This window comes from Naumovozyma castellii, chromosome 1, assembly GCF_000237345.1.
Source record: "Naumovozyma castellii chromosome 1, complete genome".
NCBI lineage: Eukaryota > Fungi > Ascomycota > Saccharomycetes > Saccharomycetales > Saccharomycetaceae > Naumovozyma > Naumovozyma castellii.
This window is the reverse complement of record NC_016491.1, coordinates 740,456-758,652: the sequence shown is the minus strand read 5'-3', so window position 1 is coordinate 758,652 and position 18,197 is coordinate 740,456. Positions and strand designations below refer to the sequence as shown.

The window sequence follows — 18,197 nt, the reverse complement described above, 5'->3', positions numbered from 1 at the left end:
GTGTAATGCAATCTTGAGGTAGTTGATGGATGGTTTATCCTCGAGGAAGTTTTTTTCTTGTCCTTCTTAGATCTTACTAAAAATAAAATTTCTTCTTCACAGATGGCGCTGCGGAGTCCGTGCAGAATAACTGATTTGTGAGTGTTGCTTAACGCGTAAAGGAGTTCTTAACGAATTGTGGTCAATTTTCAGAGAGAAAAAAGATGATTATATCTTAGCTTGGCGGTATTGAATCCCGTTTATCGTGTTTCCCTTTAGTAGAGTAATTCAATCGGGAAGGGTGCGGTAACAGTGATCTATGCGGCGTTCGGCAAGGTGATGTGGCGTGCAATGCAGTGTTGAGGGGCGGCAGGAGGGGTACAGATTGTTGATATGTAGCAGAAACAATTGAGTGTTTGCTTTATCGACGTTCTAGTGATAACGTGAAAGTGAACAGAAGGTGAGAGGAAACAGACAAGACGAACCTTTGTAGTGGAACAATGGTGCCACTGTTCAGGTCCATCCTTTCTTAGTAGAAATCGGTCTCTCGGGCTTTTTGCAACAACGCCCAGACACCGGCGCCAGCCTGTTAAACGAGATTATATTAGATTATATTATATTAGATTACAAAGTTCTATAAATGCTTGCTACTAATCTTGCGGAAGAGTAATGCTGTTGACAACCACCTCCTTCTTGGAACTTTCAGAGTTCGTACGGGAAAAAGTAATTCTTTCATGGACATCCACTTGATCCTTCAAACTGCCGTTATCACTCTCATCGATATTCTCTTGAATTTCACTAGCTGTGACAGTATCCTCATCGTCATCAGTATCAAAAGTGCCCTTCAAGAGGTAATCTTCAGCCCAATCGTTCAATTGACATAATTTGGTTAAACCGGTACAATCGCCAATCTTTTTACAGACACGATGGAATAACCCTTCTTCATCCTTGTAAAGTCTAACACAGATCAATCTAATAACTAAGATAAATCCACTAAACACTAACCCACCACCGGGAGCCACGACAAATGCACCGAATGTACTCCAATCATCCACATACAACCCATTAGAAATTAATAACAATCTACCACCTTCACGAGCGGAATGATAGTACACGGTACCAAAGATCCAAACAGATAAGATACCACCAAGTCCACCTCCAATAACTTCCCAAGCGGTCCAAAGATCATCAAATTTGGACCAAAACCCAAGAACTAAAACAGGAACCACACTACTGGATAATAAATCCACAATCAAATATATGTTTAGGACGTTCTCTGCAATTAAACCAACCACCACCACGGGGACCATGATTAAGACGACAATCCCACGAACCCACATAATATGCAATCTATTTCTGAAGACATCATTAGATATGGTGGACACGAGGGCACTTTGTAAAGAATCTAAAGTACATGTGGATAAAACAGTGACAAAAACCATAGTGAATCCCATAACCCATGTTGGTAATTGTGCCAGCAAAATAAAAAAGGCAGCTCCTGAGTTCTCTTCGTCCGCAACTTGTACTAAACCAGCCCATACGGCAATGAAACCAGTGACACCAACCACGGTACAGAATACCACCAAGATGACACATGCGACTGAACAACCAATCATTAAATCCTTGTCTGATCTAGAGGCAAAGGTACGTAGCCAAAACCCACTCATGAAGAAATCATTGGTAAAGATAGCAAAAGTTAAAATGTAAACTAATTGCCAACCCAATTTGTTCTGTTTTAAAAGTCCTGAGGGACCAATTAATGATCGATCGATTTCAATGTAACTACCCATGGCACATGCAACGATAATTAATAAGACAAAAACAGTAGACACTTGTAAGAAATCTGTGATGAATGAAATATTGAACCCACCAATGGAAGTATAAATGGTTGTTACAACACATTCGATAATAATGACAGGTAATGCCTTGATGGTTGTCATGGTTTCAATACAATATTTCAAACTGGCCACTTCACTGACGAGGAAAAGATAAACGGTCAGGATGGTGCATGCACTCAAATACCAACCACATATCAAACCGAAACGGTGAAAGACCCATTCAGTGAGAACGAACCCCTTCGGAGTCTTCTTCCTAATTAAAGGACCTAACCATGCAAAGACGAACATGGGGAGACCACCTGAGATGGCATACACCAGCAATCCATGTAACCCATCGATATTTGCAATTTGTGGGTAAGCAGAGAGAACACCACAACCTAACCCTGAAGCGACAAAATTGAATGCCAATGGTAACGCTTTCTGCGTACCATTGGAGGACAGAAATGATTTGGAGTCACGTTTCCAATACGCTATAGCGGAGGCTGATATTAGAAGGACCATATAAGTTGGCCAAATAATGGCATTAGCTGTGACTGCTGATAAAATACCCATTTTTCTCTTTACCGTATTAAGTAGGGAAATGGTCTAACACTGAACAGATCAAGAGTACTCGATGCGATGCGATGAGGTGAGATGGAACAGTCTTATATAGTGTACAGAATCTAGCATGGTCCAAGATGAATTGACAAAGCATTCCTTCGAGGACATAATAGCAATTATTTTTTTCACAGAAGGCAACATTTATTGCGATTTAACTCATTAGTTTTCATTCGGCCGAGATATTTCTGGGATGGCTCTGTGAAACTCCGCAGCGGACAACACATGCGATTAAAGGATCAACTCAAATATGCAAATTAAGAAGAACAACAAAACATGTCGTTATGGGATTTCACAGAGGGTCTTGGACAGCTGGAACGGAGTTTTAGGCAGATGGCGATGACACCCATAAATTGTATTCGTTATGTTATTATTAATATGCAAGTATAGATTATGTATTACAATATATGTATGCGCATATAACTGTTCCTTTTAGCGTCGTTTCGTTACTTCCTTAAAATAGTCCCTCAGACGTTGAGTTATCCGATCTCATCATCAGGTCGATGAGAAATGATAATCAACGATCATTACTTCATCAAAATGTACCTAGACGCTTGGCTCGGTAGTGGGTTCTTCCTCTCCACAAACATTCTCCCTTAAGAAATCAAGCTTCTCGTCTGTGAGAATTGTTTGCTTTAATACATCCGCCGTTATTCTCTTCGTCCCGTTCTTTCTGGCAACATCGCCGCTCTTCTTAACGAGTAATGCTATGAAAAATTCCAGGGCTCTACCGGCAATAACCGGGGTGGCTTGAGATACTTTCCCTATATCATCGTCCGTTTGCATTATTTTTTTCACTTTTGCAGGAGGAAAATGAGTCTTCAGTCTATCAAAGACTTCCTTTAATTCTTCATTTGGTGCCTCAGTGGTAGTCTCATAATTTTCTAATTGTTGTTGTTGTTGTTCCATAGTAATTATAAGCAGAACGTGGGATGGGAAAGAATATGTGGCGACCAATTAGATTTATTCGGTTCGTATATCCATTAATGTGTCCTACTTCTTTAAACTGACATTTACACATACAAATACAAGAAAAATAGGGTTGTTTACAAAGCGGAGGGCATCGCGGGTATTCCACTCTCAAATTTCGTCTCGTCTCGTCAACGCATTTATATACTCATTGTTGATTTTTTTTGGACACGTCCATTTTTTCATTGGCATCCACGGGTGTGTGGGTGTGTGCATTTGTGTCGTTGCCCGCGACTCAAATGGAATGGTTCCCATCTCAACAGAATAGTGGGTTCACAAAGGGTGAAGAGGGTAATAATTTTACTTGCAATAAATTTTTCACATCGATTTGGTATTGGATTTTTCCCAAAAAGTTTAGCAAGCCTTTTTTCAATGATTGGTTGGTTATTATGAGCGTCTCACGGTTAAAAATTGTGTTTCTTGAAAACTTTTATATAAGAATCGAAAAAACACTTACAGAGTAATAAAACGGCAGATGCCTCAAGCCTTTCAATTTAGAGCCAGTAGCATTTAAAAATGCAAAAAAACAAATTTCTTCCCCGCCAGGACTCGAACCTGGAATCTTCTGGTTCGTAGCCAGACGCCGTGACCATTGGGCCACGAGGAACAAGAAATCTGTTTTTGTAAGTTCTAGACTGCCCCTATTATCTCTCAAAGTTCCTGAAAAATTGTTGTAAACTTTCAACAAAGAAGTCTCTTAAAATTAAATCTATTTTTACAATTGCGACAATATTTAATGACTAAAGACCTCTACACATGTTGAGTCAATAAGTGGAAAGTTCATTTTTTCAGCTTACGTCGTTTCTCCTCCTCATGTTTCTTCAGCCATGCTGCCTCACGCTTATCCTCAAGTCTAGCCATTTCTTCTGCACGTTCTTCTTCTTCTAATATTTCCATTTCATTCGCTTCCATATCATCTTCCTCCTCATCATAAGCGTATTCGGACCTTTTCCTACCTTTGTTAAACATTGCCCAGATTTCATCTCTATCATAACCGGGATCATCACGATGCAGCTTCATTCTTCTATGAACTTCAGAATCCTCTTCATCATCTTCAATAAAGTCATCCATGTCATCCTCATCGTCATAGTCATATTCAGGTCTACCGTAGCGATCACGTCCACTAGGCCGTTGCCTTTTCGATTCCAATCGCTGTTTTAGTCTTTGATTTGGTTGGGCTACGGGCAGCGATATCTTAATAGGAGTAGCATCTCTAGATCCAGGTCTATTTCTAATTGGAGATAATGACATCTTTTTCCTTGGCAAAGTAGTTTGGTGTTTGACAGGTTTCGAAACTCTATTTCTATCTCTTGCACTTCTAAAACCAGGTTTATGTAAATGAGGTCGTGAAGCAGATGGGGATTCCTTCTTTGATATTCCTTCCGATGATTCTTTACTCGATGCATTGTTCTCAGCTTGCTTCATTAACTCATCAAATGATATCTTCTTTATTGGTTCCATCTTTCTTGTGAGGGTTCTCACTGGCGTAGGTCTTGTATGAGTGCTCCCAAGTTTCTTCTTGAAACGTGAGTATCCATCTGCTGCTAAATTGTCATCATCCTTTTTACTTTTTCTCTTTGTAGTCGTGCTTGGATTTGTCTTCTTATGTTTCTTAGCAAACTCGCCATTTTTTATTTGTTCCTTTCTCCTCAATTCTTTCAACCTTCTTACTGCTGGGTCTTCATCTCGAATATAGTTTGTGGGTAATAACGAAGGGATGTCCTCTTCTATTGATTTTTTCCTAGGTATTGATTCCTTAGAAGTGTTTTTCATGGACGTATTGGTTGTGGATGCCTTCTTTAATTGAGAAAGCTTAGAAAGAAAACTCATTATATTACCAAGGATCTTTACCCTTTTAACTTAACTTTTTGGATTTTATAACAACTTTTGCATAAGGTTAGCTTACTTTTATAGAAGCAAAACAATCTGAACTTGAACGGTTGGTATTATCTTTCAAAGATCATGGCATACGAAAATTTACAATGTGATGTAATATACCTGACAATTTAAAAAACTCTACGTCCATTGTTATATACTTTGAACGAATATTATATAAAGTGAATTGTTCTTACACATGGCATTATTATTCAGGGTCGGACATATCGAGATCACCCATAAATTTATCATAATCGTCTTCAAGTTCATCGTCATTGGTAGATTGGCGGTCAAGAGATTCATTCCTCTCTGTCGATTCGTTTGAGTCACCTGTTTCACGTTTATTCGTTAAAAGAAAGCCTCTTGTATTTATATCTTCGTTATCATCAGTTCCAGAATCATTTGGTTCAGGAAAACTCTCGGTTCGAGGAACGAAAAAGCCTCCTCCTTCAGCTACATCCTCATCAGACACATTTCCCAAATTCAAATTTTCTTCACCCACTGTACCATATATGACATCTAATTTCTTTTTAATACGCAATTTTGATAAAAGTGTGTGCCAACACCTGAGAGACTCAAGCTCCTCCTCCAGCTTTTTGTCATTGTCAACTGAATATTCTATACCGTCGATACAGGACTTAACAGCATCTCTATACCAGTTTGCTACCACAACACCACCAATGATAGGTTTGGATGTTCGTCCTCGCTCAAATTTAAACCCTGTAACTGCACGACCATAATTTATTCGTAGAAACTTCGCAGCCTTTATTGCATAAGGACTCTCTATTAGGCAACAATTGCCTGGAATCATTGTCGGAACAAAAACTTCTATATTTCCATATGCGTTGGGTGTAATTTCACCATCGCTAGTGGCCAAAGGTGGAACATATAACACTGTATCATCTATCGAATATAATCTCTCCTCGTCTTCTTCATCATCTAAAGAGGGTCGCATTGCTCTCCTTTTCACCGTTTTCAAACTTCGGGATCCTGTCTTCAAGACACGGCCTTCCATGTACCATTGTCTTGCACTTTTCAAGTCCAAGATATTTTTTCGTTCATAAACTTTTAATAATTTATTCTTATTCTTGCTTTTGCTTCCTTGTAAATGTAAGTATCCAGATTCTTTAGAACCAGGTTTTAATACTTGATTTCTTCTTAAGTCAGTCTCTAAAATATAATATGGATGATTTTTCAAATCTTGAAGGTTATCCGGCATTGCTTCGTCGTAATCCCTTTGTTCCAAATATGCATCTTCATAATCATCAATCTTGGTACGTTTCCGTCTGTGAAGAGTCGTCAAGACTTTATTGAACCATTCCTCGCCCTTGGGCTCCTTGGTTATACGTTTTTTCCGTGTCTTCGCATTATACCATTCTGCATATCGACGAGTAACATCTCGACATCCATTTTTTCTGTCATATCCTATAACATATCTTAGATTATTTCTCTTGCAACATGCTACCCCGTGAGGTTCTAATTTGGAACGGTGTTTGACTTGTTCAATTATATGAAAATTCATGCAATCGATGGTTATCCATTTTTTAGCAAACTTATCCCATACTTCACACCAAAAAATTGGATATTTCACCATATCGTCATAATCAATATCTATTGGCTTACATTTTTCTTTTAAATCTGTAATATCGGGTGGTTGACATGACATTATCAGTCTTGCATTGACATTACATGCTCTCAATAGTGCCACGTATCCTTGAGCTGCAATGTCTCTATCACCCTGTCCTTTAATCACCTGTCTAATGAACTGTTTCTTTGAAAGAAAGAATGGGCTGTTTGGCTTCGTACTAGTCGTAATTTCATCCCAAGACTTCATATAACAAGCTACACCCTCATATTTTTGAAGTATTTTCCAATGTTTGTTCCAAAGTTCCATTGTCTTTTTGAGACCATCAAGTAATTTTCTGGTACTCCTTAAGGGTAATTCTTCATCCTTTACGGGATGCAACAACTGAAACACCTTTTCAGGTACCAGTTTACTTAGTTTGACGATGAATTTACTACTATTTAACCATTCATTTCTTAGATACCCATGGACCATTAGACATAAAAGATCAGCCATATGGAATGCATATCGCCTATCCCTGTCTTCTCTTGAACAGACATTTCTAGTAGAAGCAGTTTTGCCTTTAGCTTCATTTCTCTTAGTGGGATCTTCAATTGTTATTGATATGTCATTGATATTTTCATCAGTGCTATTATTCTCAGTCACATCTTCGAAATCATCAGAGTTATAGTTTTCGTCGTCATCATCTTCATCTTGGATTTCAGTGTTACTACTATTGGACGCCTCTCCTGCATGTTCTTCTTTCCGTTCCGGGCTTTTTAATTGGGTGTTACTATACTTGTCGATAGGCGAAGAAAGATCTAGGGTGGTCTGTTCTTCATGCTTTTCAGGTACCGATGTTGCAGTTGTTCTTGTTCTTCTTTTCCGTTTCTTTAATTGTCTTTCCTCCTGTGGTTCATCCTTTTTGTTTCGCAGAGCTGTTCGTATCAGTTCGAAATATTCTTTAGGTAAATCGTCATTCATATATGATCAGGATGTTCCTTAGCTATTTGTCCATCAGTTCTTACAAGAATTTGTTTATGTTCTCCTTAGTAATATTAACGTTGAAATTTTCAGATGAGCTTGATTAATTTATTTACGTACGATGAAAATATGTCACCGAATCTTAGCTTCCCTAATTGTTTGCCAGATGTATAACATTATCTTACAAAGGATGTAACGATGGATATTCTTTAAAAATATATATATGCTTGTATATGTGTTTATTCAATTATTAATTTTGTCGACTTGTCTCAGAAGTTTATTCAAATAAATATCTGAGGTTGGTAACAGTTCATTGTCGCTCATGAATTCAATAGAATCATGTAATAACTTAAGATACTCAATATTGGGTCCACTAGGTCCCCTTGAAGTAGAAATTACTTTTGCAGTATCATGTATAGCTTCAGGTCCAACAAATGCTTCATTTGTCACTGTTCCTATGTATACATTTGTCTTCAAAATTCTCTTCTTTGTCTCATTATGAAATGGGAGTTTACACAAAACATGTTTCAATGCCCTCTCCTGTTCGCCAGTAGTATTCAAATGCACCTCGACTTCATGTAGAGTGTATCCATTCTGCTCCCTTACATCCAAATATTCTCTAACTTGATCTGCAAACTCGGTAGGGATATAATAAACGACCCCTAACGTGGTCAAGTCATTAGCACCTTTAATATCATCAAAATTAGGAGAATATAATTTCAAATCCTGAGAAAATTCAGGGCGTGATACGATCTCATCGTAGGGAATCAGCGTAACTACTCTACCAGGGCTGTCTGGTGTACCTCTATGATCAATGGAGCTTTGCCAGAATCTACGCATAAATCCATATATTGTTGCAGGGATTCTGTATTTATAATGTGGTGGTGGCTTGTAGATGAGGGACCCGTACCCTAGAACCCAGAGGCCCTGCATTGTTTCATCTGTATCTATCGTCATGATGCTGGTCTAAAAAGATATGTGTTTTTGGTATTTTATTGATTAACTTGGAATTTCAAGAATGAAGCAACCAATGAATGAGTATTTTGCCCAGTTACAGTTCGAGGAATTGCCATGTTAAATCTAGATTATTATTTTCCATTTCTTTTCAATCAAAGAAAAAGAAATTCCCTTCGGAGATTTGTTGGTGGGGTGGCACGTGATCGTCCAAAGCTTACTTAATGAAAATAAAAATTGTTAACGTAACAGCCTATTTTTCCACCATACTCTAACGTACCACTGTTGAAACCTTTAACAGTGCAATACGTGTCAGTTAGTGTAAGCTGTAGCACCTTGGCAAGAGTAGGTGATATTAAATTGACTTCACTACCGGAGTCAATTAAACAGTTTGGAACCAACTGTGAGTTGAGATGCACACTTACGTAAGTAAGGGGTGCAGAAGACCAAGCAGACCTTAGTAACTTGGCAATATCTTTTTCAGCAGTAGCTTTGCCAATTACGACGTTGCTGGATGTGACAAAAGACGAAAAAAGTATTAAATAAATCAAGAAGCATGTCGAATATTAATCATCCAGAAATCATCAATTTAATGGAACAAGATGGCGGCGCTATCTTAAACTACTCGGTAAACTACTGTGAAAGTTGACCTAAAGCACTGAGTATAGAAAGATCTCAATATATATTTCTAGATATATTTTATGTAGTAAATAACTTTATTACTATAAAGATAAAGGAAAGGAAAATAGGTTAGTATACAACATCTTAAGGAGAATAGTGGGTGTTGGCATTGAGACTAAAGTGGCTTCAATGTACAACTGGTTAGTAGCTTGAGCAGTGTTTCAAGTTAGTGTGTCATCGTTGTCAGTGATTTCTCAAATGACTTGATGTGGACCGGGTCGAAGTAGCGATGACTTCGATCGGTACCATCAACGCTTATCCATTGATGAGCCTGATAAAATTGAGAAAAGACCCAGCATTCAAAGAGTCAGGTGACGATACTAACACTTCAGTAAAATCTGAAAGATCAAGCTTTTCATAAATCTTAGGGAGTGTGGTCTAGTGGTATGATACCCGCTTTGGGAGTTTCTTCTCGAATATGCGGGTGGCCCGGGGTTCAATTCCCCGCTCTCCCCAATTTTTTTTTCATTTGGTTACTGTAATATAAGTTTAATACGTTCTATTGTACCTCAATTAAGAGATGTCGACATTGTATGATGAACTCCAACTACCCCTTGCTTATCGAATCCAACACAGAACCACCTTACCAGTCTTCCATTTACCAATATATCCCTGAAAATATATAACAGCTATAAGACGACCAGCTTCCCAAAACACACAAGGTTTCAATGAAATGTATTATTTATTAAATTGTTTATATTACATAAAATCTTTGATGGTAGTTGTTTGATTCCATATCCGAAGCATCAAGCAATTCCATCGGATATTTATTTATTAATGAATCAAACCATCCGATTATATCTATTGATTCCAAATCTCCCTCTTGTAATTTAACAGTTTTTCCAATTAAAAAATCCCACCAATATTGAGATGGAATTAGCTTGTTTTTAAATTTTATTACTGTTTTCCTTCTTAACGTCATATGTAACAACCCATTTAATAAAATTTTATCAATGGAAATAATTTCTGTAGGATGAACAATGCAATCCTGGCAAAGACAGTCTACTGCAGTGCATGCACAATTACTTGTAGTACATTCCATTAATTCATTTTTGTATTCAGCCTCACCTACATTTGTCAATGGGATTCCACTTTGCCTAATATACGAATTTAATTCATCTTCATTTCTATGAATTAGACAATTTAAACAGGGACAATTACCATCCTCACATGAACATGCAGAGCTTAAATACACACCCTTATGAGTGAATAGATCAACTAGAGGAGTTTTTGAATCTAAGACTTGTTCAAAATATTCCATAGAATTTAAACTTTCTTCAATTTTTCCTATGTCTAAATTATTATCTTCAGTCATGTTCGTGGACGTCGTCATATTATTATCGTTCTTAGATAATAGAGATTGTGTGCTTGTATTAGCGGTAGCTGCCGCAGCCATGGAAGCGCAGGTAGTGTGATGATGACAACACGTATTAGAGTTCGGCGTTGAGCCAAGAGAGTTGGATCCCGAACCAGATGAGGACCCTGATAGTTGTTTTAAATATTCTACTTCCGGTATGAATTTACTATTGCCATTATCCTTAGAGGAAACTGATGATCCCTTCTCGTTAGAATCTGCTGAATCATCCACTAAGATTTGTAACTTCCCATTAAGTAATCTTGCCTTCTTACTGTCCTTAACTCGAACAAATAATACCGGTTGTCGTTCCATATTTTGCGAACATGAATTACTATCGTCACCCTCTGCAAGCTTGCTTTGGTGATTAGAAGAATGGCATGACGATTTCGCATCGATGCGTGAAGAAGAGTCCACCATAATAACGTCTCTAATCTCCGTTGGGGATGGTCTACCTCTAGTTCTCACTTTGACAAGCATTCTGTTGGTATGTTTGCAAGTAGAGGAACGATGACCTCTTATGCACGAGGCACACGCATATTTTTCGCTAGCGTAAATGATCATTCAGTGTTTGAATAAGCTTTCTTTATTTGTAGTTATCCTGTATAGTCGCTGAAGGTAGTTATCAGGCCATCGGACAGGGTGGTTCTTTGTCTGATCTGGCGTATAATTAAATTTTTAGTGTTTTCTTTGTGAGTAATTGTCTCGAGCATTTCTCGTTATTTGACCTTTTCCGTTAAACGGAGCTAGAACACCTGAAATCACTTAAGACGAAGGGCACAAAGTGATGATTTAGAACAATGGTAGACAAATAATAGGTAGCTGTGGTATTTTTATACCAGGTTAAACTCAAGTAATTTGCTTAGAATCGATAAATGTTGTTTTTTAACTTTTGTTTAAATTTCAGGTACTTTTTAATTATTCGAATATTTTGCTCATTTAGAAGAAAATATTATAAATATAATTTAAAACAAAACAAGTGCGTTAAAACAAAAATTAACGTGTTGTAGGGCTAATGTTGACATACTAGTGATTTGTTCTAAATATTAGCACAATAGTATTTATTAAACTGCTTTTATTCTCATTTACAAAATGGCGCATTTTATCGTTTGATACGAGGGAAAATATTTTGCGTGTTTCTTTGAATATTATTCGTTCATGACTTCCTTCAATTAGAAAGAACTTTTACCACTTAGGTTCGTATTTACAAAATAACTTGCTCAGTACAGATAAAGCTATTACAAGTGCTCTCCAAACAATGTGCAAGGCCAATTTTATTACATGCTCTTCGATGCACTAGCTGCTATTTGATACCGAACAATCATTTAAGATAACACAATCCTTCCGGAGGAGGTAGGGTTTGTATTGTCACTTCTTCTATGTGTTATGCCGCTGAATCCCGTCTGGCTCCTCCTCTAATGGTCGGTTACCCTTTGATCTTATGTTCTTTTGAACATTGGTGGCCTTTGTTAATCAAAGACGTGATGAAAAGCGAATAATCTTTTTACAGGGATGTCGTCCACTGAAATATTACATTTTCTACATTACTTGCCTGCCAATTACTCAGATTATCTTCTCATCAATTTTTATTTATGACAGATACCTTCAATTTTTACAAGAATTTTTTTCATCTAGAATTTTTCTATTGATTTCTATGAAGAGGTGAACTGATATTTAACGAAAAATATTCATTGACAGCTGGATAATCATAAATGATTGTTTTTTTCCACCTTTTAAGTTGTGCTTGGTTGGTTGCACATCATATATCGGATATCTCATACATGCTGTGAATATGACGGAAGACTGTATAACAGCAAGCCTTTCAACTTACACAAGAATTTTTATCGATGATTATCTACTCACCGAAGTTTAGACGTCGGGTGCTCATTGTCAGACACTCCCTCAACAAAACGGACTCTACAGCTCATTGATTAAGGGCTGAATTCTTATGGCCATACAGCAATTATTTCTTTGAGCTCAAAATGTCTACTTCACGAGCATATATACATGCCATTCTACTAACAACTGTGGTGTCAGATTTTAGAAGACCACTTTTGCAAGGTGTCGCTCCTCTTTAAATCTATCTATAATAACGAAACCTGGAAGGGCTTTAGGAAGTAGCACCATCTTTACTTCGAAAAACTTCTTTGCAATTTGTTAACTGTACACTATGTGTGTAGTTAAATTAGAAACGGGAGGTTGTACTCATTTCTAAATAACACGATTGACTTAGATGGTTCATAATCATTCGAAAGAACTATGTGGAGAGACGATGTTCAAGGGCGGAATTCCACAATTAGTGTTCATGTTAGTACTCGAGAAAGTTTTCGAGCTCAATTCAACTCCTTAGGATGATTGAACACCCAGTTTCAATTAAATTACTCATATAAACCCCTACTCTATGATTGTTCATCAATTAATGGATTACCTGTTAAGAAATGAGAAAATTTCATTGCAATCTATCTTGACTAATAAAATTTAATCATCATTTTAAAGATATAAGAGTATACCTTAATCTGATAATAATACTAGATCGCCATTAAACGAACGATCACAATGACATATTCTATAACCAGTAATTAGTTACCCTCTTGAATTTTTCTTGCCCTCTCGTTCAATTTTCATTTTTCACTGAAACTTCAATTTAGACAGAATTACTTGCAAAACAATAACATACGTTACCTTTCGTAACATTATAACTTAGTCATACATCCAACATATTGACCGTCTTCTACTTGATCAATAATGGGGTCAGTAAAGGATTTACCTAATGAAATTCTACAAAATCCGGAATTATACGGTTTAAGAAGATCCCATCGAGCACCAACACATAATTACTTCGAAGATGAAGAGGATGATGAGGATGCTGTCAAAACGTCTTCAAGGAGAGGAAGAAAGAAATCAAACGTGGACCCAGATGTGAATCTGGATGATGATGAAGATGAGGAAGACTTATCGGAATTAGATGATGATGAAGACGACGACGACGACGATTATGGCTCTAAAGGGAAGAAAAAACATACTAGAACAATAAGGAAACAAAAACCAAAGAGAACTTCAAGATCAAAGAAAGGGACTGATGATGACGATGAGGAAGATGAATTTGGGGTACCTGTTAGATTTTCTGAACGTAATAATAAAACCGTTAACTACAATGTTGATTATTCCGACGATGATTTGCTAGTTTCTGAAGAGGATTATGATATGAATTCTGATGATGAAGATGAAGAAAATGATGAAGAAGATACGGGGAATCGTCTTGAATACTCTGCTACCCCTCAATTGGAAGATGTTCATAGCATTGACATGGTAATTACTCATAAACTTAAAGATGGTGTGGATGAATCCGTTTGGAAGAAGGTCATGAATTTACAAGAATGTAAGGATAATATTCAATTCTTGATTAAGTGGACTGACCAATCTCATTTACATAATACGTGGGAAACATACGAATCATTGGGACAAATTAAAGGTCTGAAGAGACTGGATAATTATTGCAAACAGTTTATAATTCAAGACCAACAGGTGAGGTTAGATCCTTATATCACACCAGAAGACTTAGAGGTTATGGATATGGAACAAGAACGTAGATTGGATGAATTTCAAGAGTTTACCATCCCAGAAAGAATAGTTGATAGTCAACGTGTAACATTAGATGATGGAACTTCGGAATTGCAATATTTGGTAAAATGGAAACGTTTGAATTATGATGAGGCAACTTGGGAAGCAGCAGCAGATATTGTTAAAGACGCACCAGAACAAGTCAAGCATTTCCAAAATAGAATAAATTCTAAAATATTACCTCAAAATTCAACGAATTATAATAATTCGGCAAGACCTAAATTTGAAAAATTAGTTGAACAACCTAGTTACGTGAAATTTGGTGAACTTAGAGATTTCCAATTGACTGGTATTAATTGGATGGCCTTCCTTTGGTCCAAGAATGATAATGGGATCCTTGCAGATGAAATGGGTCTCGGTAAAACGGTCCAAACAGTGGCATTTATTAGTTGGTTGATATATGCTCGTAGACAAAATGGTCCTCATATTGTTGTCGTACCACTTTCCACCATGCCAGCTTGGCAAGAAACCTTTGATAAATGGGCACCTGATTTGAACGTTATTTGTTATATGGGTAACCAAAGATCAAGGGATGCTATCAGAGAATTCGAATTTTATACTAACCCTTACGCAAAAGGAAAGAAGAACATAAAGTTCAATGTTTTACTAACAACCTACGAATATATTCTAAAAGATAGGTCTGAATTAGGTAGTATTAAATGGCAATTCTTGGCAGTGGACGAAGCCCATAGATTGAAGAATGCGGAGTCATCTCTCTATGAATCACTAAACAGTTTTAAAGTTAATAATCGTCTGCTTATTACTGGTACCCCATTACAGAATAACATCAAAGAATTAGCCGCTTTAATCAACTTTTTAATGCCAGGAAGATTTACCATTGATCAAGAAATCGACTTTGAAAACCAAGATGAAGAACAAGAAGAATATATTAGAGATTTACATAAGAGATTGCAACCATTCATTTTGCGTCGTTTGAAGAAAGATGTTGAGAAATCATTACCATCCAAAACCGAAAGAATTTTACGTGTCGAACTATCAGACGTACAAACTGAATATTACAAGAATATACTGACAAAGAATTACTCAGCGTTGACTGCAGGTTCCAAAGGTGGTCACTTCTCTCTTCTAAATATCATGAGTGAGTTGAAGAAGGCTTCCAATCATCCATATCTTTTTGATAATGCTGAAGAACGAGTCTTGAAAAAGTTCGGTGATGGTCAGATGTCTCGTGAAAATGTCTTAAGAGGTTTAATCATGTCTTCTGGTAAAATGGTATTATTAGATCAACTTTTAAACAAATTGAAGAAAGATGGTCACAGAGTGCTAATATTTTCTCAAATGGTTAGAATGTTGGATATTTTAGGTGACTATTTGTCAATTAAAGGTATTACCTTCCAGCGACTAGATGGTACTGTTCCTTCAGCACAAAGAAGAATTTCTATCGATCATTTCAACGCTCCTGATTCGACAGATGATGTTTTTCTGTTATCAACCAGAGCTGGTGGGTTAGGTATTAATCTAATGACTGCCGACACAGTTATCATTTTTGATTCGGATTGGAATCCCCAAGCAGATCTCCAAGCCATGGCAAGAGCTCATCGTATAGGTCAAAAGAATCATGTCATGGTTTACAGATTAGTTTCAAAAGATACTGTTGAAGAAGAAGTTCTAGAGAGAGCACGTAAAAAGATGATCTTAGAATACGCCATTATTTCACTCGGTGTTACGGATGGTAGTAAATACACAAAGAAGAATGAACCTAACCCAGGAGAATTATCTGAAATTCTAAAATTTGGTGCCGGTAATATGTTTGCAGCCAAGGATAATCAAAAGAAGCTTGAAGATTTAAATCTGGATGATGTTTTAAATCATGCTGAAGACCATGTTACTACTCCTGACTTAGGTGAATCACATCTTGGTGGTGAAGAATTTTTGAAGCAATTCGAGGTTACCGATTATAAAGCCGACGTTGATTGGGATGATATTATTCCTGAAGAGGAGTTGAAGAAACTGAAAGATGAAGAGCAAAAGAGGAAGGACGATGAATACATTAAAGAACAACTGGATATGATGAATAGAAGAGATAATGCTTTGAAGAAGATTAAACACAGTGTTAATGGAGATGGAACCACTGTGGACTCTGATGACGAATCATCCTCTAGAACATCAAAACGAAGAGCAAGAAATGACTTGACATCAATCGGTGAAAGTGAAATCCGTGCTATCTATAAAGCTGTTTTGAAATATGGTGACCTTACAAATCTTTTCGAGGAACTCATTTCGGATGGGAACCTCCCCGTTAAGTCAATTGATAAATATCAAGAAGTATACGCGGAAATGATGGAAGTTGCCAGAGAGAACTTGCATTCTGAAGAAGCCAAAAGAAAAGAAATCATGGAGAAACTTGAAAAGAAGGCACATGAATATAGGTTAAAATTGAAGAGTGGAGAAATAAAACCAGATGACCAACCAAAAGATAACCCAAATGCAGAATTAGCTATGAAGAGAAAAGAAAAGAAAGCTATTCTATTCACTTTTTATGACGTTAAGTCATTAAATGCAGAATCATTTATTGGGAGAGCTGAAGCTCTAGATTTCCTAAGGAAATATATTCATGAACATTTCAAGGATGATCCATTAAAATTCCATATTGCCAATCGTTCACCAAAAGCTGTACAAAACTGGAGCTCTAATTGGAACAAAGAGGATGATGAAAAATTGTTAGTAGGTGTATTCAAATATGGATATGGTTCCTGGACGCAGATAAGAGATGATCCATTCCTTGGATTAACTAATAAAATTTTCCTAAATGACAGCAGTTCTGATCCTGTTATGAAGAAGGAAACAGCAACCAACACAACTAACACAAAGAAGGGCAAAGGTGTTACTGGGTCATCCAAGAAGGTCCCAGGTGCCATCCACTTAGGTAGAAGAGTAGATTATCTGATATCTGTTATGAGGGATGAATCTCAGGAAAACACTCCAAGTGCTACTGCTACACCCACTTCAGGCCTGAAAAGGAAGAGACAAACCAAGTTAAGTAAACCACCTACTGCCAAATCCAGCGTGAATAGTACCCCATCTTCCAAACGTACAAAATTAACCCCAAAAACTTTGAAGAAAGTAACAAAAGCCTCTAAGAGTGTATCTAATAGCCCGACCCCAGTGAACAAGAAAAGGACAACCTCTAATATGACACCACCAGGCTCTGAAAATGTTATAGAGAAAGAATACGAAAGTATGGACGAAGATGAATGCCGACATGCCATGGCACCAGTCCGTTTATCATTGAAGAAATTAAGAAATGGTAATAAGGGGCTTGATCGTAAAGAATTCGCACATATGTTAAAGTCAGAATTGACTAATATAGGTGACCATATCGAAAGTCAAAAGGGGACGTCCAAGAAAACAGATCCTGTTAACTTCAAGAAGCATTTGTGGTCATATAGTTCTCATTTCTGGCCTGCTAATGTGGCAAGTGCCAAATTAATGGCCATGTACGATAAAATTATTGCCACAAAGGAATCTCAGGCCTAATCACAAACCATTATATAAATATATCTATATATACTGATTTCATGTATTCATAATATTATAAAATTATCAAATTCCTGGCCAAAAGATTGTGAGAGTCCGACGAGTGGAAGCAGAAAAGCTGTTACTCTATCGGTTAGTTTTGATCTGCCCTCCCCCCAGGAAACATTTGGAAGCTTCAAAAGAGAGCAACCTTTTAATGATTTAATAATGACTTAAACGCTGAATGAAACAGTAAGCATCTAATATATGTCACGTGATCCACACCGTCTATAACCTCCAAAAG

At 37.1% G+C, this 18,197-nt stretch overlaps 7 protein-coding genes and 2 non-coding genes across 9 annotated transcripts; 2 read left to right on the top strand and 7 right to left on the bottom strand.

Annotated features, from left to right (window-relative positions):
* Positions 1-629: 629 nt before the first annotated feature.
* Positions 630-2,369, bottom strand: NCAS0A03750 (uncharacterized protein; the record flags this gene model as incomplete). Its single annotated transcript, XM_003673274.1, has 1 exon — positions 630-2,369. One exon carries the CDS (start codon positions 2,367-2,369, stop codon positions 630-632), a length of 1,740 nt encoding a protein of 579 aa, XP_003673322.1.
* A 591-nt stretch (positions 2,370-2,960) lies between these two features.
* Positions 2,961-3,323, bottom strand: BUR6 (negative cofactor 2 transcription regulator complex subunit BUR6; the record flags this gene model as incomplete). The annotated part of the gene is made up of 1 exon (XM_003673273.1): positions 2,961-3,323. One exon carries the CDS (start codon positions 3,321-3,323, stop codon positions 2,961-2,963), a length of 363 nt encoding a protein of 120 aa, XP_003673321.1.
* Positions 3,324-3,917: 594 nt separating this feature from the next.
* NCAS0Atrna7R lies at positions 3,918-3,990 on the bottom strand. The gene has a single exon. It is a non-coding gene; the product is annotated as a tRNA-Arg (tRNA).
* Positions 3,991-4,163: 173 nt separating this feature from the next.
* Positions 4,164-5,213, bottom strand: SPT2 (Spt2p; the record flags this gene model as incomplete). Its single annotated transcript, XM_003673272.1, has 1 exon — positions 4,164-5,213. The coding sequence occupies one exon, from the start codon at positions 5,211-5,213 to the stop codon at positions 4,164-4,166; it is 1,050 nt and encodes a 349-aa protein (XP_003673320.1).
* A 253-nt stretch (positions 5,214-5,466) lies between these two features.
* On the bottom strand, positions 5,467-7,806 carry RAD4 (Rad4p; the record flags this gene model as incomplete). Its single annotated transcript, XM_003673271.1, has 1 exon — positions 5,467-7,806. One exon carries the CDS (start codon positions 7,804-7,806, stop codon positions 5,467-5,469), a length of 2,340 nt encoding a protein of 779 aa, XP_003673319.1.
* Positions 7,807-8,049: 243 nt separating this feature from the next.
* GCG1 (gamma-glutamylcyclotransferase) lies at positions 8,050-8,763 on the bottom strand (the record flags this gene model as incomplete). The annotated part of the gene is made up of 1 exon (XM_003673270.1): positions 8,050-8,763. The coding sequence occupies one exon, from the start codon at positions 8,761-8,763 to the stop codon at positions 8,050-8,052; it is 714 nt and encodes a 237-aa protein (XP_003673318.1).
* A 1,081-nt stretch (positions 8,764-9,844) lies between these two features.
* NCAS0Atrna4P lies at positions 9,845-9,896 on the top strand. Its single transcript is given in 2 exon segments — positions 9,845-9,896; positions 9,860-9,896. It is a non-coding gene; the product is annotated as a tRNA-Pro (tRNA).
* Positions 9,897-10,135: 239 nt separating this feature from the next.
* On the bottom strand, positions 10,136-11,359 carry MAC1 (Mac1p; the record flags this gene model as incomplete). The annotated part of the gene is made up of 1 exon (XM_003673269.1): positions 10,136-11,359. One exon carries the CDS (start codon positions 11,357-11,359, stop codon positions 10,136-10,138), a length of 1,224 nt encoding a protein of 407 aa, XP_003673317.1.
* A 2,181-nt stretch (positions 11,360-13,540) lies between these two features.
* CHD1 (chromatin-remodeling ATPase CHD1) lies at positions 13,541-17,914 on the top strand (the record flags this gene model as incomplete). Its single annotated transcript, XM_003673268.1, has 1 exon — positions 13,541-17,914. The coding sequence occupies one exon, from the start codon at positions 13,541-13,543 to the stop codon at positions 17,912-17,914; it is 4,374 nt and encodes a 1,457-aa protein (XP_003673316.1).
* Between the last annotated feature and the right edge of the window lie 283 nt (positions 17,915-18,197).